Genomic DNA, 21,727 nt, shown 5'->3' on the forward strand with positions numbered 1-21,727 from the left:
AACCATTGAGGATGCCTCGCTGACATGTTTTAGTGTTAAGGGAATGGCAGCATCTAGTTTACGGTGAATAGTTTATAGCTGTCGGAAGACAAGCAATGGAGACAGCAGGCAGGGGAGGGGACCGGTGGCAGAATAAGTAGGGTAAGAATCCACCTTGGCCAGGCTGCAGCTGATGCCACACATCCGTAGCTGGTTTAAACAGATCAAGGAAGAGTCACAGCCAATGCTGGATATTTAAAATTTTATTTGCCTCTAATTTATTCTCATAAAAACACTCTGGTCTATTTGGTTTTAGTATTCAGAGGGTACAGACTTCTGGTATTATCAGGAGTGATATTAGAGAAGCAGTACAAACCAATCTACTTTAGCACATAACCAAGCACAGGTCGAACTAAACCCACCCACGCTTGTGAAAACTAATTGGCCTGCTTTCTTAGGCTTTATCGTTAAAATACAATACTCAGTAAATGGTTATATTCACCAACCCATATAAATAAAATCTAACATAGTAAAATGGGAACAGCTGAATGTGCAAGAGTCAAAGTAAAAATATGTAGATAGGTACTTTGCTAATTAGAGCAATCACCAGTTAACTGCATCTATGTTGTAATTGTCTCTTATAGGTGTGAGTTTTCCTCTTCATTTCCAGTTAAAGTTCATCACTTTCATACAGTCCAGACTGCTCAGCCAAACGCTGAAACTCTCCTTCTGGTGAGAAAGCTTGTTTCACATCCAGTCCTCTTCCATTAAGTGCCAAATACTTGCTAAAAGTTGGTCGAACCCGCAACTGCTTTGGGGCTGGAACTGGCTTCTTTGCGTGTGCTGGAAGAGAGAAAAAAGCCTCTTTTAGTGTCTTCCCAGACTGTGGAAAAGAGCCATGGCAGAGCAACCCAATTGCTTTTTATCTGCAAAATGAACCAGGAACCCCTTAGGAAGAATTTAACAGACAAGCCCATATCTCAGACACCAGATATTTATATTCACTCTGCTTCTATCAATCAAATTATAGTCTTGAAACAGCATGGATGGTAGATGCAGCCAATGCTCAAAGGACTCATTGCAGTGTCTTGGTACTAAGCAAAAGAGTTTTTCCTGGGATAGTTACTGTTTTGTCTAGTTCAGTATCTTTGAAAAGAAATCCTCCCAGCAGCCTACGCTTTGTTAGGTTAATCCTGAGGGTCTGTTCTGAAGACAAGTGGCAGTTTCAGTTGTGGTTGTGGCACTGTGATGTACTTACTTGCAACCTCCAGCCTGGCATGGCATGTGGCCACACCTGCTCCATTGACAGCAGATACGGTGTACCAACCAGCATCCTTCTTGTTGGCATTGTGAATCAGGAGGCAAATCCTTCCAGTATTGTCATGTAACAAGCTGAAAAATGAAGGTGTTTATGTATAAGTGCTTGGAGGGGGAAGGAGAGAAGACACTGAAATCAGTTTGCATGCTGAGGAGCTGAGAAAGCTCCAGAACAATTCTTGCAGGGCACTGCAAACTATTTAGACATAAACACTGCATTTGTGTTACAAACCACCAGTAAGTCACATCATGATACCATTCAGGTGGCATCAAGGCCTTTCTGTAGCCCCATGGCCTCGCAGCATGATGAATATGTGGCATGTTTCGATCCTAAAGCCATGCTTCTCCACAGGCCTTGTAACTGCTGCTAGAATTCAGAGTGGCATCTGGTCACAGAGTTTTTTCTTTCTGTGCCCTTAAAATAAGACTCTGAGCGTTGTGCCTGTCTGGCACACAGGCCTGTTCACCATGTGTCATAAACGAGGGGCAGACCTAGCTTTCCAGTTTGCTGCTTTTAGAAACCAGCCAATTCAAATTTGACTTAACAAATACTGGTTGTTGTCTTCTAACACACCAACGGCCAACTCATTAAGAGGATACCTTATTCGGTCTGTATTATATTGTACCATTTCGTTGTTTCTTTTCCAGTAAATCCGGGGTGTTGGGATAGCAGAGATCTGGCATTCCAGTCTGGCTGTATCTCCCTCAAAAACCTTTTTGCTTTGTGGCTTGAAGATGAAAATTGGAGGTGTGTGATGTTCTTTTGCTAAATTAAAGAGGAAAGAGAGGAAGGAGTTACTGTAAGTATTGAGTGCTAATATCAGGCTTAGTTTTTGAGATTTCACAGTGCTGAATTCAAAAGGGCACGAGTTCCTTACTGCAACTCCTTAGCCTACAGGCAGTCCCCATGAGGGAGGAGATTAGTAATGCCCAAATTCTAGACATCCCACTACATCTAAATATCCCACTAGAAGTGCTTTGGAAAAGATATGGCATCGCAGATGTATGTATTAAAATAGTCTTGGAAAGGTAAGGTGTTTGTTATAGTTTGAGCCTGAATATCTGGAGATCTACCTCTGCTTCTTAATTGTTTTATGTCCCAAATACACAGAGAAAGGCATTAGATTACTGAGATTTTCCGTGTGTGGCTAGGTAATTACCAGTGCTCTCAGTCTTACCAATTACTTCCACTTTTACTGCGAAAGACGCTTCTCCGGCACGGTTAACAGCCACACATTCATATGTCCCCGCATCAGATGATTTGACTGCTTCAAAAATAAATGAGTGGAATCCCTTTTCTGACACTATCATTTTATGGAACTGATCTTGATGAACCATCCTTCCATTCTGATACCACATCACATCTGGAGTTGGCAGCCCACTAACCTATGAAGGAGAGGAAAGCAGTGAAGAGTTAAACAGCTTTAAGATTATAAAAGCACTTCAATGCTATAGGGAGTTTGATGCTGATAGATGGTCAAATCATGATCCTGCTGCAAAATTTTACAATCTTGCCTAGTTTTGAATATTAATGTGGTGCTGCACAGGGAGGAGGGCTCCTGAAGTGCCATGGAGAGATAAGCGTTAGCTACAAGACAGTGGATGCTGTTCCTGCAAACCCTTGTTGTTCTCATCTTGTGAGGCAGTTTGGATTAGGCCAGAGATACTCATTGTGGGTTCATGGAGGAGGGGATCTCACCCTTTTAATCCCACAGCTAGGACTGTCAGCAGTGCCAACATCCATACTGTTTTGATAGCGTAAGTAAATAAACTGTGCTGCAGACAAGCTCCAGGTTGTCCATGACATTCAGAAGTTAAGCAGTGTGCAGCAAAATGGCTAAAGGTCTGGGAAGAGTTTGGTTAACAAAAGTGGATTGGAAGCGACTAGGAAAAAATGAACCAAACCACGACCAGCAAACAGCCTTTGCAGTACAGTTGCATGTGTGGAAGTCCTAGGTTCTTCCTTATGCTAGGGTTGGTACAAGGTCACCTCCCAAAATGCCTTCTTTCAGCAGGGCCTTAGTATTTGTTCTTCCCAGTGAGGTCTAGAAGGTGTTCTCTGGTGGTCCATATTTACCACTGTTTAGCTTTAACCATATCCTTATGCAGCTAATTCCATTTCCATTTTCCAAGGGAAAATGCTGAAACATTTAGCCATCTCCTATTTCTTGGTTTACATTGCCTAGAGAAATCCTACACCATCTGTCATTAGTGCTCTGGCTTGTTAAAGTGCAAAGACACTGCGGCTCGGAGACCTCCCTTCATGCCACACACCCCACAGAGCTGATGGAAATGAAAGTGAAAGGCTGGTATTACTTTGAAGTCGAGCCTGCAGAATCGCCCCTCCTCAATAATTACGTCTTCAGGCACTTGTGTAAAACGTGGCTGAAAAAACTTCTCCTGGATTGAGTCATGTCCACGTTCATCTCCTCTTGAGGACGGTCTGCTCCTAAAAAGTGGACAGAAACAGTAAATTGTGTAAAGGTTTCCATAGCACAAATGACGTTGAAGCACTGATTGCAACTGGAGTCCCTCAATGTGTTTAGGAATCCAGCACTACAGTTCAGGTTCGGTGTTCAGCTGTAAGGCGTGGGTTTTGATCAACTGCTTATCTTGCTCAGGTCGGTCACGTCAACACAGAAGCATCATATATGGAGCCTTCATCTTTGGCCTGATATCCAAAAGAATTTACAAGAGCAATGTAGGCTGTGTTTCATCATGCTATGTTTCATCGATTCCACTGTCAGACTTGGCTTTGAGTAGAGATCGATGTTCTGGAATACGAAGTATATTTGCCCTAGGTACATGTAGTCTTTACCCCTCTGGTGTTACCTTTTGAATTGGCTGGATTAAGATCACAGGCATTATCAACCAGCACAAATGGTAGCGTTTTCGTTGAAAGAAGTGAATGAATTTAGTAGTTACTACTTCAGAAAAAGTGATAAGTGTTGTAGTAAAACTAACATTGCCTAGAAACATTTGAAATAAGGTCTTGAAGAGCAGCACAGCCCAAGTTTATGCATTACCTTACATGTGTGGCAGGAACCTGCAGCCTGATATTTTCCGCGTTCTGGTGCTCGGAAAAAGAAAGAGGAGAGGTGAGTTAACTTGGAAAGTTTTATCCATAGACAGAACGAGAAGCCATTTTAAGTTTGTATACTGACTGCTGCTTAAAAGCAAATGGAATACTTCAGAAGTCATAGGGACAAGAGGTAAAGGAACTTGCATCAGGAGCTAATAAACTCTGTCCTCACCCCAGGCTTTGCCATGACAGTGACAGGCACTATTAATAGAATGGCACAACTCCTCATCACTCTGCACAGGTGATAGGTGCAGCAGTTTTGTTTGGCATACAAGGCTTTTGGCCAGCCAATAACCTTTGTTAGAGGGGAGTAGTACTACTAGCAGTATCTAAAATGAGTGCTGAGTACGGAGTGTCCTTCCCTATAGCAGGAATAGAAGTGGAATCGCTGGCAAGAACATGGTATTGTGCCCACTTAAGTATGGTACCAATAGCAATGGACACATGCTGAGCTGGAAAATATTTTTCTTTCTAGATCACAGCACCAACTAAGCTCTCTGACAACTCCACAATCACATGAGTAAATCTGCTAAAGTACCCAGGATTGATTCCTGCTAGGAACTTGGATGTTTGGAAAATGCAAGCAGAGTTTATTACCAGTGACTCATTTTAGCAATGGAGTCAGAGGAAACACTGCACGGACATTTCTGGGGTGTTTGCACTAAGCCATCACAATGCTTCGTTCTGTGCTCTGTACCCCAGTCCTGTGGAACACTTAAGTCTGGGTTTAAACTTCAAGTACAGAAGCAGTTTTCAGTTCAAGGGAAGCATTACCTATATGAGGGTTTTGCTGAATGAGTGCAATACTGAGTCTGGAGGCAGTTGCTTGTATCTGCTCATTTAGCCAAGTTCTGTACAGTTATTATCTTATGAAATGATGTTGTAGTGATGAAGTTGCTGATGGTAATTCTAATGTTCTGTTATATAGACTGACTCTGTAGTTAAGTTCCTGAGGAATCAGGAGGCTGAATGAATCAGTGACTACAATATTTATAAATAAGACTGAACAATGGGAATAAGATCTCCCAAACGTGAGCCAGTCTCTCCTTCCAATACTCCTTTTTATGCAGCATTTCACACACCCTGAAAAGTTGCCAGTCATCCTACTTTGACTGAATGTTTCCTTGTTTTCTGAAAAAGATGAGGCTTCCCTTGCTCTCTGACATCCGTAATGTTCCCTTCTTGCCTGCTGTTGTCAGGTGATTGTTGGGGAGAAATAACTCAGATTGTGTATTCCTCCCTTGCTGTGATCTTAAGTGTCTCTTGCATCGAAGAGTTTTGCTAACTGCCCTAGGAAGGTGTATGCCAGCCTGCTGCTCTCTGTGTGCATGCAGCAGGAAGGGTGGTTTTTTTGGCTGCACAGGTACTCAGTGCCATCACAGATATTTCCACTACCTTTGATCACAGAAGTGCCAAAGAGAGCTTTTAACTGGCCTGAATAACCCATGAGCGATGCAAGTCTCCAACTAAAATGCTTTTGAAAATGCCAGTGGTAATAGATTCTTGTCTATCAGCGTGTGGGCTGCTAAAGTGACTGCTTTGCCTTCTCTTAATGATTGCAGGCCCCTGGAAGGGCTAAAACCCAACCGATCCCACCCCAAGGCCCTGACCTCTTGTAGTCAATGTCACTTATTCCCAGCAGTGACAGGTGTAAATCATGCTGTCCTGGCCAAATCTGAACTGGGGCTGTTAGAGAGCAGATACCTGTATCCCTCGTTGTGCTGCTCCTCGCCTGTCACAGGCGGGGTGTGACATGCTGTGCAGCAGCTGTTGTAATTCCTCCCTGGAGAGGTCATTCCTACAGATCAGGCCCAGCTAGGGGATGGTCCTTAAATTCCCCCCTTCTGCCACCACCACCCCTGAAAAGAACCCCAAATCCCTACTATGCAGAGCTCTGCTAGGGAGAGCTGTCCCCTTCCCTCTCCTGTGCTGGTACCAAGAAAACCCCAACTCTCCGCTCTATTCAGGTACAAGCAGGTCACAGCACAGTCCCCAGGAAATCATTGTTTTAGAGACAGGACCCCATTTACCTGTGCATTCTGCATGTTGTCTTCACTTTGTGCTTCCAACACAGATGCAGCATTTACTGGTCCGAGCAGCCTGCGAGCCATTCTTTCTTCATAAGTTAATCTCTTAAAGCAGAGCGGAGAGGAATTCTCGTCAGAGGCCCATTTACTATTTCAGGTCAGCTTGTAAGAGCACATTAATATACTACAAATTCAGGGTGTTGTCAATGAAAGCAGCGGCTGAATAGAAACACCGCGTCTGCTCCAGAGGGTCTGCAGTCCGCGGTGCCTGCTGAAGTCAGCCTCAATATATACAGCACTCAAATGCATAAAAGATTAAACTGCCTGTTCATCAAAGCCTCTCTAATGCCATCTGTGGCCTTCCACTCCTCCTCTTTCTCCGCTGGGATTATTTATGGGTAACTGATGGCATTATCTCAGAAGCCAGTGTAAGTCCCAGGGTACCTTTCTGTTAGAACTGGGAAAACTTCCCAAGTCGCTCAGCTGTGGATTTACTTCAGGAGCTAGAGGCATGATGGGTGTTAGCGTCCCCTACTCCCAAAAAAGCAAGAGCCACACCAGAAGCAGACACAGCCAGAGAGGAGCACCGCTACCCCTGAAAGCACAAGGGAAGTTTATGCCAGCACAACAGCCATCTTATGAAATGCTGTGTCCTGTCTTGGGAGGAGGCAAGAACACGTTTCAGTCATGTAACACGAAGTTCCTGTGGATGCAGCACATGGGGATAAACATGAGCAGAGTTAAATTCAAGTTCTGTCAGTTGGGTTACGTTAGAAGAGCATGTTAGTCCACCAGAACACCACACACTTGCTTCCCATAAAGTTTACTTTGTGTTTGGATTTTGTGATGCAAGGACAAGCTCTGACTGAATTTCTACCGCATATGGGACATATATATGTGGCTACTCCTGGGTAGATAAGGGTTTGGGGAAGCTTGTGGGACTCTTCTTTAGAAAAGAGCAAGAGAGACCTTTTGCAAAACCTGTGAGAGCTTAATATCCCTGAGGTCATTATGGCTGTATCAAGTGTGGCTGAGATTGGCCAGTTGGTTCAGACATTGTTGGAGGACAAGGGGAGGAGGACACAGTGGTGATTGCATAAGTCTTATTTTTAGCCTGGCTTTCTATGGGAATAAAAGCTGGTGGCTTGCAGTGGCGAGCTTTCTTACAGCAGATAGGACATTCCTGTTAGGGAAAAATTAAGTCAGATTTAACCTAATATTTTTTTTTCCTTCAATATTTAAAATTGTATATATGACACAAACCTATTCCCACTGATGGTAATGGAAAAACTCCTTTCTACTTCAGGGGAAAGAAGATGGAAACTATAAGCACTGGGCTTTTACCAGTCTGCTTCCAGCCAGCAGGAAGGTTCCCACGTTAGAGACCTGCTTGCTCTAGCTTGCTGTAATGTGCTTCCCTACTGGTAAGCAATTTTTTCTCACAGATTTGGATTTCTTGGTAAAGGGGATTGCATTTTGTCCCTTTGCAGATTAAATAAGTAGGTACTGAGACTAAGAGACCTTCTAGGAGACGGAGTTTATATAAAAGCTCATGTAATTTCTTTGATTTGTTGTTGTTCATATAAAAAGAAATCAAAGAGGTTTACCACATGTGGAGATGGTCTCTAGAATGAGCTTTCAAATATTAGTACTCTTCCAAGTTTCCAATGATTTGGGGTGGATTATTAACCCCAACGTTGAAAGCCAGGGTGAAATTGTGTCTGGAGAACTAAGGGATTCTCCTTGGGTTTCTAGTTGTCTGTGGATGTGATGTTCAGCAGGATCCTCAGCAGAGAGATCAAGTTTGTGCCACAGCTCTAAACATGTACCTTTCTCCCAACCCTAGCCTTATTAATTTGATTGCACAGATTCAAAGACTGCTTGAATGATGTGAGCTGGCCAAGAAGGCAGGATAAGAGGGAAGGGCTATAGCAGCTCAAGGCCATCTTGCTGCATCAGATGGCTTTCAGAAGTCAACGCATCCCTTAGTGAAGTCACAGGAGATGCAGACATTCAATTGCTACAGTAGATGCCTACAAACAGGCTTACAGCAACCATCTCTCTTGCCACACGTTCAGGCCAGCTTTCATTGTGCACTGGCCATGTGCTGCTGCTCTGCTAGTAAGGGCCTTCTCAGGGCTCAGCTGAACCTGGCCCACCGGTATGGCTATTTACATTCTAATAGTGAAAATAACTGTGAAGAAGGTGTTAGGAAATGAAGAGGCTGGATGTAAATCTTTTAGAAGTGCACCTTTTACACCAGCCCTGAGCCATGGTTAAAAATGGAGTCACTGTTGCAAGAGGTGGTTTTTTTTTTTTTTTTTTTTTGTTTTTTTTTTGGGTTTTTTTGTTTTTTTCATTTCTAATGGAAAAATTCAGCTGCCTCACACAGAATATTCTAGTCATAAATGAACTCAAAGAACTCCTGCTGGGATCTGTTGAGGTTCTGAGTAAAGGTGTTTGGGCAGTGTTGCTCCTGCATTTCCATCTGCTTTCAGCTCAGTTTGGAGGCTCCAGCCTCTAGGGCACTAGAACTCTAGTCTCTGCATCCCTGCTTGTGCTACCGAGAGTCAGAGCAAACTGGTTCATAGTTCAGCAGGTTTCCCTTACCTGGTTGCCATTCTGGAGAAGGCTGTCTTTGCATCGGAGTTTCTTTTCCAAGTCCTGAATGAGGGCCTCTTTTGTTCCTCGAATTTCTTGGTCTGATGTCTTCTGCATAGAGTTGATGCTAGCTTGTTTGTTGTACATTGGTTGTGAGTAACTACTTGTGCAGGAAGAGAAGAGAGAGTTATTCCTGTAGCCCTGCTTGACTCTTTGCTACAGCTTCATAGAATACATACAAAAATGTGAACCTGCTACCTAGAGACTGTGGTTCAAATAAACCTGTAAAGCATTTGGGAGACAGAGAGGCTAGGTGACGTAACTGAGTATCAAAAACTTAAGGGGAAGCATCATGGTCTGGCCAAGTTGTTGAGTGTCCTCTCGCAACACTCAGCAGTTTGCTGTGGGTCGCTGTTCAGCATCCCTACATCCTGCAGTGGTCCCTGCCCTGGATCAGGTCTGTGCAGTAAGGCTAGCGGGGTTTTGAGCGAGCCGCTAACTCCACTGAGCAATGCGAGTCTGTCCAGGAGCAAATTCTCCCTCAAAAACTGCATTTCTTGTTGTTAAAATGGCCCTGGGTGCTGCGAATCCACAGCAAGGTCACAAATAGTTGATTAGGTATGAACAAATAGCTTATTAGTTGTCCTCCTCTTCTTGGCCCCAGAAAGTGACTTCATATAGCGTTTCTGTCCTAGCTTACTGTAAGCTAGGCTGGGTCTTCAGGAGCCTTTGCTCCCCACATAGCCTGATCCTGTAATCTCTAGTCAAGAGACTCAATCAGGTCTTGGGGTTAGACAGTTGTCTTGATTCTGAAAGGTGCTAGGAAAAGAGGAGCATCCCTCAGAACAGGCTGCAAAGGTCTACTAGAGGGCAGAGTGCTCTGTGCTGACTGGATCTAACCCGGTTCATAACATGCAGCAGGGTTTTGTATGCCGCAGTTGTGTTCAGCAGTTATTTCTATTCAAAATCCTTTTCCTCCTGTCGCTTGGGAATTTGTTCTGCTGATTAGAATAGGGTAGAAGAGTTAGAATTCTAGTACGTATTTCCAGCACTGCTTGGACTTAATAACTTGCCCAAGTTATAACTTAAAAACTTTAATAATTTGCCCAACAGATTAATATGTCTCATGTCCCCGATTGCCCATTTGTAGCATGATTAGGAAGGGAATTCCTCAGCTCACAGGATGCTGCATTTGAGAGCAGTTTATATGAAACGCATAGTGAGGCGCCAGAGCCCTTTGCTGTGAAAACAGCCAACCCCACCCCACACATGCAAACCCCAGCGGTTACTCCGGACGCGTTACCTAACCCACGCACGCTCCTGCAGCACATTTAAGAAACACTCCTAAGCGCCCCAGCGAGCCCGCTCTGTCTTACCGTTCTGCTTCCCACAGTGCTGTGATTCAAAAAAAAAACAACCCTAGAAACGTTCAGACTTCCTGAATACACCCTGACGCTTAAACCTGAATTTATATCCAAGCCAGCAGGACGCTGCTGCCCCGATCGCCTTTCTGATATCCTCAGCTGAGCGTTTGTTCCGTACTCTACACCGACTTTCCTCAGGACCTCCCGCTAATATTGGCAGGAATACAAGTTGGTGAGAAGGCAAGACCCAGCTCCCTTTGAGATCTCACTGACCTTGGGAGATATTTGGATTGCAGCCCAAAGGCAAGATGATATAATACATATTCAGGAAAGAATTTAGTCTTTGGTCTGACAGGGTAAAATTTTCAAGTGGCTGCCTTTCTGTTAGCACGTATGATTAATGAAAACTGTATTGTAGGTGAGCACAGAGTCCCATCGTGATGTGGAACCTGAAAATACTGCTGAGACTTACCAGGAATCTTGAAGTTGTTTATATGTGGGAAATACTGCTGCCTCCCCCCTGCCTCCCCGTTCATAAGCCATGTTTGTTGAGAGAAATTCTTTGGAGATGGGTGCGCATCTCCTGTTCTGAATACCCTTAAATCAGAAACTTCCATCAAATCAAACTAAACGGTTCAAACTGACTCCAGAAAACCTGCACGGCAGCCTGTGACACGACTACTGCGTAGTTTAATTCCTGGCGGATACCCGTCTCTCGCACACAGACAGCAAGGGCAAGCGCTCAGCCTCCTAACCCGATTTGTGCAGGGTCCTGCCTCGAACATCGGAAGTCAATGAGAACCGTCCCATTGACTTCGGCCGAGCTGGCGTTTCACCGGATGGTTGGATTTGGGATGGTCAGTGCGTGGGAGAGGCCAGGCCAGAGGAAAGCAAGGGGAGGTTAGAAGGCAGTATGTACTTACTGAGGTTCCATAGGAGAAGGAGTTTGGCTGTTATAGTCGGGCTGCGAGGGTAGCACTGAGCACAGGAATGCTGCGGGGGGTTGGTTAGGCATGGATATAAGCCGTTGCCCAGATGATGAGCTAGCAGGAGACTGCGCAGATGCAGGTGTGACAGGATATGTGGATTCCTTAGGGGCACTACAGGAAGGCGAGGAGAGCGTGATTGAAGAGCTCAGCGATGACGAGGAGGAGAATTTCTGCCCGCTTGGGTTACGAGGCTGTATTAGGATGGAGGACTGTTTGATTTGTCTGCTTGGCTCTGTAGAGGCCGTGGCTCCCGGAGGCTGTTGTTGCCCTTGGCACACATTCTTAGACTGGATAAAGTGTTTTGGACGTTCGTAGTTAAACATGGTTGGTTGGCACATAGAGGAAATGGATGGGAAATTAGGGACACTCATAGGAGAGGTTTCACGGCTGTCCTGAGTTTTTGTTGGTGATAACTGGCTTTGGATAGGTGGCTGGTAAAAGCTAGGTGGTAGGCCACAAAAGCTTTCTTGGCTGGGCTCCTGGATAGAACGGAACCCTTGCCTTGCAGAATAGAGGCTTTCTTGGTGTGGATTTTCCCTTAAGGAAGACAATACAGATAAAATAAATTGTACATCAACATTTGAATCGCAGAAATACTGTGTCATGAGCAGCCGTTAGCAATCCAAAGAATGGAGTTCAGGCAACTGACAATTAAAGTTTGAGCTTAAAATAAAGATATTTAGGATTGATTAGAGCTATTCCAGAACTGTATGAACGTTTTGGATTCCAATAACGAGTCATGCACTCTATCCAACTTGGGTGCAGTGCTCACCGTGGCTATTTTATCTGCAAGAGCCCAGTGAATTCTAAAAGAAATAGCAATTGGTTCATTGAGACGACCCACCACCTGCCTAGGTCTACAGATAACCGTAGATGCTACTGCTAAGCAAGGTAATTTGCCACAAACCATCTTAACTAAAGGTCTCTGGATCCTGCAGTTTTGTGCCCTGTCAAAACATTAGATTTGTTATTACTTGGAGAATTGGCTATTTGTGCCGAGAAATTGCTTACACCATAGGGAAGCATGAAACAGGTTCCACTTTGTTTTTAGCCTAAGCTGAAACCTTTGAAAGCAAGTATCCTGATTTCTTCTCTAATGGTTTTTGAATTTGGAGCTTTTTATATCCAATTGAGATTTGGGATTGGAATGCCAAGGACTGTTCTTCTCTGTTTGAAGTGATTTCCCAAGATTTGGTGTTAGGGCAAATAATTACCAGAATGACGTAGCTGCAGGATGGTGTAGGGCAAGCTGAGATGCTCAGAGGTCCAGCATTTATTTTGCAGGTCCTTGATATCCAAACCCAGGGTTTCCATCAATTCAAAAACCAGGAAATTTTCCTCAGAGTGAACTGAGCAAGTTTGTTAAAACTGACAAACAACTTCAGCTCCGGGATAAATAAGTAACCCCCCCCCAAATAAATGCAAAGCTACTAATAAAAAATGAGAATTTAAATCCACACAGTTACATGTGCTGGAAAAAATTGTAATCTTGCCCCACTGAGATCAGCTGTTTCGCTGCTATATATACACAGTATATTGTATTCCTCTGGTCGCAGAGCCCGAAAAAGGGCTCCACCAGGTCATAAATTCCCAGGGAGGAGATCAACTGAAGACATCGCTGTCATTTTAAAGATTCAAAGCTTTCATTTCCTAGAGGTAATTATCAATATTAGTTGTAAGTTAACTGTAAGTGAACAGAGGTTTTCTAGTAAAAATTCCCTAGCTTTCCCCTTGTCACGCCCTTGGAATTTAAATCTGGCTCAAATTTTTGGAGCACGTCCACACTATCTTCTCATTCACTAGTGGAGAAAACTCACTGAATTTTGTTTTTATACCCTTTTTATATCACAGATTCATTCATTTTACCTACGGGCTATGTACAGAAACCAGCATTTACACTGTTTTCTAGAATACTGCACTTTAACAAGACACGATGCACAAATTTACTTGTCGCAGTAATGGAGAAGTTACATTTTCCTCAAACCATTCCACCTTGATTTGTGCGAGAAAATTTAAAAAAAAAAATATCTAAAGAGACTTTTGACCTTGCAAGACGAAAACAATAAGTAATAATAGAGACACTTCGCTGTCTGAAAATAATAATATTGTTTTTCCCTTGTTGCCTCCCACGTTCCCCGTGGCACCACCGTGCCTTAAAGGAACATTTTCATCCCAGCACTTCCCAGCGCCCTGCCACCCCTCACGCCAGCTCCCCGCTAAAACGTGACGTGGAACAAAACCCCCCCACAGCACCTTACTTACAGCCTAGAAGTCGTCACCCGGGCTCTAACCAGTATTTTTGGGCAGGGACCGTCACTCCCTGACCCGGGCTGTCATCGTACCCCTCTGCGGAGCCTTAGGCGACCGGAGGCTTTAATGTGCTGCCCGGGGTGACACGGCGGGACCTGCCTGTCCCGCTGCCCGCTCCGCTGTCACAATAAGAGTCTCCGCCAGCCCCCGCCTCGCGTGGACGCCGCGTTTAAGGGCCGGGGCCCGGGGTTTTGGGCAGGTGCCCGCGCTCAGCAAAATCCCCCGCCCGGGCAGCCGGTACAACCGTCCTGCCGGGCCCCGACCCAGGGCGGGGGGAGCGGACCCCCGGGGCTCCCCCATTTTCCCCGAGCCGCTGCTGCGGGCGGGACCGGTCCCCGGCTCCCCCCCGCCGTGAGGTGGCTCCGGGCTGTCACTCGCCTCCCGGCTGCATCCCTGTGTTCTGCGGGAGAAGAACTGCACAAGTCCGCGGCTGTTGAACAGAAAAGCGGGGTTTTGCCCGTAGTAGCCGTCAGGAAGGACTGCTGCAGTATGCTCAAACATCTATAGAATCATGACATCAAACATCTATAGAATCATAGAAACTATTCTATGATTCTAAATGCCACTTTGTTATCTCAGTGAAATTCCGTTTGTTTTTTTTTTTTTTCTTAATTTACTAATTGTCTGTAGCTGGTTGCCTCCTTAGTGATAACACTCTGTGACTGCTCTCAAGGCTGTGTTCTTAAAGACAACAGATGCTTGCCAGCCAGCTGCAAACATGGTTTAGGTGAGTACTCCTCCGTGCCCGGTGCTGCCCGCACCTTCGCTGTGGTACCCAGCTTCATCCAGAGCAGTGGCATCGCTCTTGGGGAAAACTGATCGTCTGAAGAGTCCTAAACTGAGTAACACAAAGTATACTTGATGGTAAAATAGGATTTGATGGTATTTTGCTGTTCGTGTGTGTTATTACAGAGATTTACTTGGATTAATAGGACGAGGGGTAATGGTTTTAAAACAGAAGGAGGCAGATTCAGACTGGACATAAGGAAAATGATTTTTACACTGAGGGTGGTGGAGCACTGGCCCAGGTTGCCCAGAGAGGTGGTGGATGCCCCATCCCTGGAAACATTCCAGGCCAGGTTGGACGGGGCTCTGAGCAACCTGATCTGGTTGGAGATGTCCCTGCTCCTTGCAGGGGGGTTGGACTAGATGACCTTTGAAGGTCCCTTCCAACCCTAACCATTCTATGATTCCATAATTAAAAGGTGTTTTCACTAGAACAGTAACAGATCCTGCTGGCAGATTAGATGATTTCTGTCCCTTTAATCAAAGGTTCAATGCTTAATTATATCTTAAATTAACATTTTAGTGTTTTAAGTACCTTAATAATACTTTAGCAACTTTTCCCTAACGTGCACACAATTGTTTAAAGAACCCCAACCCCGCAAGTACCGCAGCTCGGCTGCCTGTGGTCCTTCGCTGGCCTCTTCCCTCCCTTCACTGTACCGTGAGTCTTTCAGCACAGCGCTCTTCAAGAGTTAATCCACATTTAGTGTTTGGATTTAAACAGCACCCCACCTTTTGTGAACTGAGTCTACATAGCAAGTGTTAAAATTGAGTGCTAATTTATTTAAATTCCTCGTGATGAAAGTGATGAAGGGAGGAAGTGTGTCCCTAATTGTTGGAAAGGTTATTTGCTTTTTAAGTAATAATAATAATAATAATAATAATAATAATAATATATAAAGTCTGGAGTTTGCACAGAGGGAGTTGAGTACTTAAAAAAAGGTCCTCTGCCATGATCGTTTGCCCGTAGGAAGCAGTGAGCACATTAAAGGTCAGACTGGGCTCAGACAGGCTCCCTGCCTTCCCATCGACTTCAACGAGGGTGGTGTGCATGTTTTGGAACTGAAGGGGGCTGCAAGGCATCGATTTAAGTAGGGCTTTATGCACTGAAAAGGCTGGATGCAACCAGGATGACTTGTGTGGAAGAGAAGGAACTAAAAAACGTGAGGTCCAGAAGGCAGGAAAAAAGCTGAAAGAGCTGGAAGCTGAACTGATAAAGGCAGAGGAATAAATCCCATAGTTACCCTAGAGTAACTTAGCGGTACTCTGAGAGAGGTGCGAGGTGTTAGAGCCCAGTTTTTCTGTACTGCTTCCGTTCACTTTCTATGAATGGTGACCCGTCGTGTCTGATCGGGTTCTCCTTGTTGCTTGGTCAAACAGCAACAAATGTCTAGAAAAATGTTAGGAATCTAGTGCTTATTTTTTAAGCAATCGTAAAAGCTACATAAAAGTATACCCGGTGGTAGACTGAGTGCCTGAAGCCACCTCTGTTGCTTGGATTAAGTTCCTTTAATAAAGTTAATAATCAGTATAGATGGTGTTCTGCTTCTTTCAGGCTGTTGAGACGGATGCTGTAAGCTGCAGATATAAAGGGCTCTGAAATGAGTAGCTGGTAGTGGCAGTCTTCTAGAATTGCATTTTCTAGCTTTTGCAGAGTGGCTGTTGCTAAGCAATAATTTGGAGAAGTATGAGTACAAGGACTTCATTCATTTTCTAGTTATTCCCAGTAATAGCTTTGTTCCGTCATCACTGTCTTTGTCAGTATTTCTTTTTGGCTTTGGTAATACAGTTGCAACCACATATGCTACATGAGAGAGTTGTATGGCTAAATCTGTCTAACAAGACAGTTATTGTACAGCTAGTCATTAGAGATGATTGCTTAATTTGAGATAACAGCAACATTTACAATGTTGAGTCCCATTCATAACGATGTTTCAAAACACATGGCAATAAAACTGTGGGCTTTAAATATATTTAAATGATCATACATGGTTATATCTAGAAATCTGAATAGTTTTCTCTCTGTATCCTGAGACATGTAAATGCTTTCCAAAATCTAGTTCAGCTTTGCTGTCAATCAAAAGCTCTCTGCAGCTCTATACACTAGTTAATGTTTTATATAACTCAATTTTTTAAAAGCTATTACATAGCTGATTTTGCTGGTCTGTTATATCCCTTCGTGCAGGACATCAGTTACTGCGTTTCAAACTAACCAGAACTATAAAAATAAAATGGCAACCACAGCTCATTGGTACTGCTGCAGGCAATAAACTTTACAAGTAGTCATCCTGAGCAGCAAGTATCATCTAAAAGAGCTTCCCCACAGGTTGCTTGTTAGAAATGCCAAAATACAGGCTTGCTGCTGCCTCTGAGAAATCTGGGGAGAGGTTGGAAAATGAGTCCTGTTCAAAAAGGACAGCTAGCAAATGTCTCCTACTGCCCCCGTGCCTTCCAATAGGGAGTTATGCCAGAGATTTTATAAAAGGCTTTCATTTTTTTGTCAGCAGACAATTAACAGTATGCCCTTGTCTGAAACAATCATCAGGTAAAGATTACAAGCAATGCAACGTTGGTCTGCATTGGATACTCCCAAGCAAACTCAGCCTTGTCTCGAGGTGTTTGGACCTGGGGTAGTTGAGCGTGAGTTGACTTGAGTATGGTGCTGCGTTCACATGCTTGGCTTGTGATGTTTGAAGGCAACAACAGCACGTGCACAGCTTCATCGCAGGCTGCAAGCCAGCCCTCTGCAGCTTTGCAGTGCTGCGTTCTCCTGAAGCCCATACAAGTTAGCTTCAGGCAGAGTTTTGGTTCTGCAGTGGGGTCTGCTCAGGGTCCCAGCTGGTTGCCTGGAGCAAGCCTGGATTTCATGGAAGGGCTTGAAGCTAAACTGAGAGCCTCCTCTTAGCCATCTGCAGGTTATTGAAGCAAACCCGTTTTTATTCAGTGATTTAGCAAAAAAAAAAAAATTCCTGTGCGCAGAGAAATCTATGTTGAAATATGATCTCTCCTGTAGTGAATTTGGAGGAGGGTGTTCAGGATTGTTAAAATAACCGGTTTAGTTAAAGTGGCTGAGTACATCCAAAAATAATCTATAACACAGAGAATACTTTCTGTCGCGGCCAGCCGTTCACACACGATGTAACCGTATCGCTGCGATGCAGCGCTGGCATTCAGCTGAGAGAGGAGGCTCACGTCTGCCTCGTAGCTCTCCCCTTCACAGACAGGACTGCGGAAACTCCTCTGTAGTACTGGGCTTGGACCTCTTAACTGTCACTGTTTGAGGTCTTCATTATGCTTATAAACACCTGAGAAACCCTACAAGAATCTAGGATAAGACTGCTGAGAAGTGCATTCTAACTTGTCTTGTTTCCCTGGAACAGTTAAACAGGATGACTAATAATGCAATAAAAACATAGCTACCTGAGAGCTGCGTTTGGGACAGAAATTGGATAAAGTCTTGTTATAAGACAGAACACCTCATTCTTGGGGGAAAACCTCCATCTCCTGAGAGAGGAGTGTCCCTACTGTGGTCTGGGACAATTTTCATTCTATCCAGTGGGTCACTGGTTCAGTAGTTCTCCTCCACAGAGTGCTTTGCAGGTACTATCTGCACCACCCTTACAGGATCTCGAGTTTTATTGCTGTCTTTCAGAGCAGGAAACAGAAACACGAGGTGATGCCACTTGGCCAAGGCTACAGAGGAAGGTGGTGGCCACAGAAGTGTACCTTGACATTTCCCAAGTACTGTGATCTTTGCCTCATGCTCTGCTATGGGGCCAAAGGTCTTCTGGAGGCTAATTATTTGGGGTGATGCTTTTTAAGTTACTTATAGGCACTTCTGAAAGTGCCGTTAGGCACTTACCTGAGCCTCTAGATAGTTATGCACTTTGTCAAATCGAGCCTGTGCTGTTCTGTAGCTGGGCTGGTGTTACACATTCCCATTGTTGTGTGGGCAAACAGCTCAGGTTACTGCATGTGCATGTTTCCCTGTTAGGGTATGGGGCATGGGAGCTTTGCGGTTGTATTGCTGGGGTCACTAGAAAGTTTATCACCTAAACACGGTGTAAAACTAACCCAGGGATGTGATTTTTCTCTTTGTCTTACCGCAGAGGTGAAGCCTGAGGTGAGTCCTCATAAGCTCCATTAAAATCTTCATCTTCGCTCTTGGAGTTCACCTGGCTGAAGTTTGTGGCTTCTGCTCGACTGCCCAGCCCTGGGGTCTCTGTGCCGTAGGACGGCAGGCCAGACGGATCTCGGTCCTTGGCTCCTGTTTGGCTGTTCCTCGGGAAGGTGGGTTTCTTCATGGTGACTTGCATAGCTGGCCTGTGAGCAGCACCCGCAAAACTTTCCAGCTCTTTTGCTCCTGGAAGTAGAATTGACCACAAGTCAGGTAGAAAGCAGTGGTGGTTCACCAGAAGAGCACACTGCAGTAACAGGGGAAGGGAAACTGGTGCAGAGGGGTGAGAGTTCAACCTGCCTGGGCTCTGGATAGACCAAAACCTGCACAGCTGTATTAGCCAAACACGACTTCTCACCAGGGCTGGTGAGCTCTGGTTTACATGCAAGGTGCAGTTCCGTTTGGAGATGGCTTTCAGCACAAGCCAGAAAAGGCATGTGTTCCAATAAACAAGAGACAGATACAGCCAGTGTTTTTGGGCTCAGCTAGGATCCCTGACGGGAGTGAGCTCAGGGATGAAACTCCTCTGTGAGAGAAAACATCTCCACCTTCTCATCCTTGAGCCGGGAGGAAGAGAGGCCAAAAGCAGAAATGCAGAACAACTTGCATCCAGCTTTGTAAAGTACCCAAGCAGATTGCATTTTCAGGACATTTCTCTTTTCTTGAGCCTGCAAAAATGTTTGGGTCTGGCTTCTACTTGGCAAATATCTGTGACTGCCTGATTTGCAGCAGCAAATTCTCTTGTGCTTAGTTGCTCAGCTCAGAAATCCGTGTGCTTACCTGGAGAAACCGTGAGGCGTGCACTGGATGCTGCAGATCCAAATTCATTTTCAGCAACACATTTAAATATTCCAGAGTCTTCTGGAAAAGCTTCTGTGATAACCAGGGTGCAGACTTCCTCTGAAATAACAAATTTAGGCATGCTGTTGAACCATTAAAGCCAACTGTTAACTTGTAGGAACTTGTCCTTGCAGAAGGACTGCTACTTGGTGATGGAGCTTGGTGGCAATAAAGTGCAAAAAAAGTGATGTAAAGGCCATAGGAAGTCAAGGGGTTTGGAAGGAGCAAAGATGAAGGAAGGTTTTTTCTTCCTGTGACTTTAAAGAAACAAGGCACAATTTTTTTTATTTTTTTTTTTTCCTAAATTCTCTCTTCTCTTGCACAAGTTTAAACCCCAGAAAAGATTATAGGTCAGAATGGTTAACAGGCTTTCCCTTAACATACAGGGCACTCTTCATTGACTGAATGTAAAAGGGACGATGCCTTTTTCATTATGTTGTGAAAAAAATCAGAGCCTGTTCAAGTCCTTACGTCAAAATGGAGAGACTGAAAGCTCTTAGCCTAACACTGAATGCTATCTTCTAGCTGCCCTTTGAACATTATTGTTTTGTCTTGGATGAAGTGGGAAAAACTAAGTGTGGAGTAATTAACTGATGAGATATGTAACAAAAAATGCGCAGTGTACTTACCAGGAACTGCTGATGAACAAGCCTCTGCTCAAAATAAGAGAGAGAAAAATTAAATAGTTATGATGCCAGGATGAAAGACAGACTGTCAGCCCTCACTCCCTTTCCCACCTCACCTGTCACCCCAGTTACAAAGGGACCATCTCCCTTTCCATCCATCAAGAGAAATACCATCTGGATAGTTTGGCTGGAACCTGATGGTACAAACACCTCTCCACTGAGGTGATACAGAAATAGCTCCACTGACTTTGGAGTTAGTTGCTGTGAATTTGGCCCGCTGGAGCTGTGACCTCATGCCTGGGAGTATTATAAATTGTTTAAAATATGCTTATATATTTCCCCCCCCCGAGTTCATCAGTAGTTATAATACACAGTGACAATGCCTCCATGCCTCAGTAGTGCTTTCATTAATAACTAACAGTACGGCAGTCTCCTCCCGTTGTACCTGATCTGGTCACATGTTGCCAGAGGAAGCGCAGGCTTGTAAACTTAGCTTTACCTCTATGAACGTGTACCTCCTCATTTTTATAGCAGTTCTTGTTCTTATCACTGTCCCAATAAAATTATTGTACAGCAGGCAGATGTAGTGATACCTACTTTTTCGTAGTATTCGGAAATCGGCAGAGTCTATTATCTGGTCGTATTCTCTGTACCAGTGAACCTGCAAGGTGGGTGTAGCGCGAATGCGACATTCAAACACCACTAATTGACCCTTTGTAGCTCTTATGTTTTGTAGACCCTGGAGGAGGAAAAAATGGTGTTAAATGGCTGACATAAGTATTTCCCCATTGAAGCAATTATTAAGCAATGATACACCCTTCAGTGAAGAAGATGATCTCATGCCCATCTTTTTATTTTACTTACAACAGTTGATTTAACTCTAAATGCATTTGCAGTGAGTGGAGGATTTTTCACCTGTAGACCAGTGCTCATTAAAAGGCTTTAGCTTGCTTATGCATTTAAATAAAGATAAAAATGCAGGAAAAAAGCATCTATTCCAGTGGGTACAACATAATAAGGGAGGTTACTATGAGAGGTTTCCACTTCAGCCTCCTTTGTAGGGAATAAACGAGATGAGTTCATGTAAGTGGTTCTGTCTTGATCATTTACCAATTAAGAGGTTACTTTGACAGCATCACTAATGAAGCATGCTGGCTTTTTTTGAATAGTAAATGAACCAATGGTCCAGCCTCGAAATACCTTCTGATGGAGCAAGAAAACTCAAAATCTAGTGCTAGTAGTTGCAGAACAAGGAGTCGTTCAGACAACTGGTGCTCTTTACCTTTGTAAACACAGGTGTGCTTCCGTAGGCAGACCCGGTCAGGCTCGCCGAGGGACTCTGCATCTATACAGCAAAGAAAAATGATTTTTGTAGCTTGAATTTCTCAAGTGCAGAAACCCAGCTGCGTTGCTGGCACTTTACTTTGGAACAGAAGAAGGTATCAGAGTGTTTTATCTATAGTTAATGCACCAGCCTAGTAAATACCCTGTGGAGAGTCTCCGTTCAAGTGCTCCAAGAGGAAATGCCTCTGTGGACTGCGAGCACCAAGTCAGTGGAAAGAGGAGCTGATATCTGGTAAATTTTGCTGTTCTTGGGGCTATAAGCCAATTAGTTGCCCACATCTTGTA

At 44.3% G+C, this 21,727-nt stretch overlaps 1 protein-coding gene across 9 annotated transcripts; it reads right to left on the bottom strand.

The window, feature by feature from the left end:
* Positions 1-227: 227 nt before the first annotated feature.
* MYOT (myotilin) lies at positions 228-21,443 on the bottom strand. Of its 9 annotated transcripts, none has more exons than XM_086759073.1 (14): positions 21,381-21,443; positions 20,696-20,837; positions 20,102-20,125; positions 19,413-19,532; positions 18,560-18,818; positions 11,294-11,896; positions 9,016-9,166; positions 6,409-6,510; positions 4,323-4,372; positions 3,613-3,745; positions 2,475-2,682; positions 1,897-2,062; positions 1,238-1,371; positions 228-822 (listed from the first exon to the last, which is right to left on the bottom strand). In XM_086759073.1, the coding sequence occupies exons 1-14, from the start codon at positions 21,441-21,443 to the stop codon at positions 650-652; spliced, it is 2,328 nt and encodes a 775-aa protein (XP_086615199.1). In that variant the 3' UTR covers positions 228-649. The 9 variants fall into 9 exon arrangements, with proteins under 9 accessions (XP_086615199.1, XP_086615198.1, XP_086615191.1 ...); XM_086759072.1 differs by having other exon boundaries at positions 9,016-9,169; XM_086759065.1 differs by lacking the exon at positions 11,294-11,896 and having other exon boundaries at positions 4,323-4,366.
* Between the last annotated feature and the right edge of the window lie 284 nt (positions 21,444-21,727).

This window comes from Chlamydotis macqueenii, chromosome 14 (assembly GCF_036417535.1).
Source record: "Chlamydotis macqueenii isolate bChlMac1 chromosome 14, bChlMac1.mat, whole genome shotgun sequence".
Classification (NCBI taxonomy): Eukaryota; Metazoa; Chordata; class Aves; order Otidiformes; family Otididae; genus Chlamydotis; species Chlamydotis macqueenii.

Bases quoted from the DNA above. Each gene is read 5' to 3' on its own strand.
- MYOT (XM_086759072.1), bottom strand. From the start codon at position 21,443: ATGCAGAGTCCCTCGGCGAGCCTGACCGGGTCTGCCTACGGAAGCACA. The intron at 20,126-20,695 runs GTAGGTATCACT...TATTTTGAGCAG, and splicing joins TTTCCGAATACTACGAAAAA to AGGCTTGTTCATCAGCAGTT. The intron at 1,372-1,896 runs GTATCCTCTTAA...TTCATTTTTCAG, and splicing joins TATAATACAGACCGAATAAG to CTTGTTACATGACAATACTG.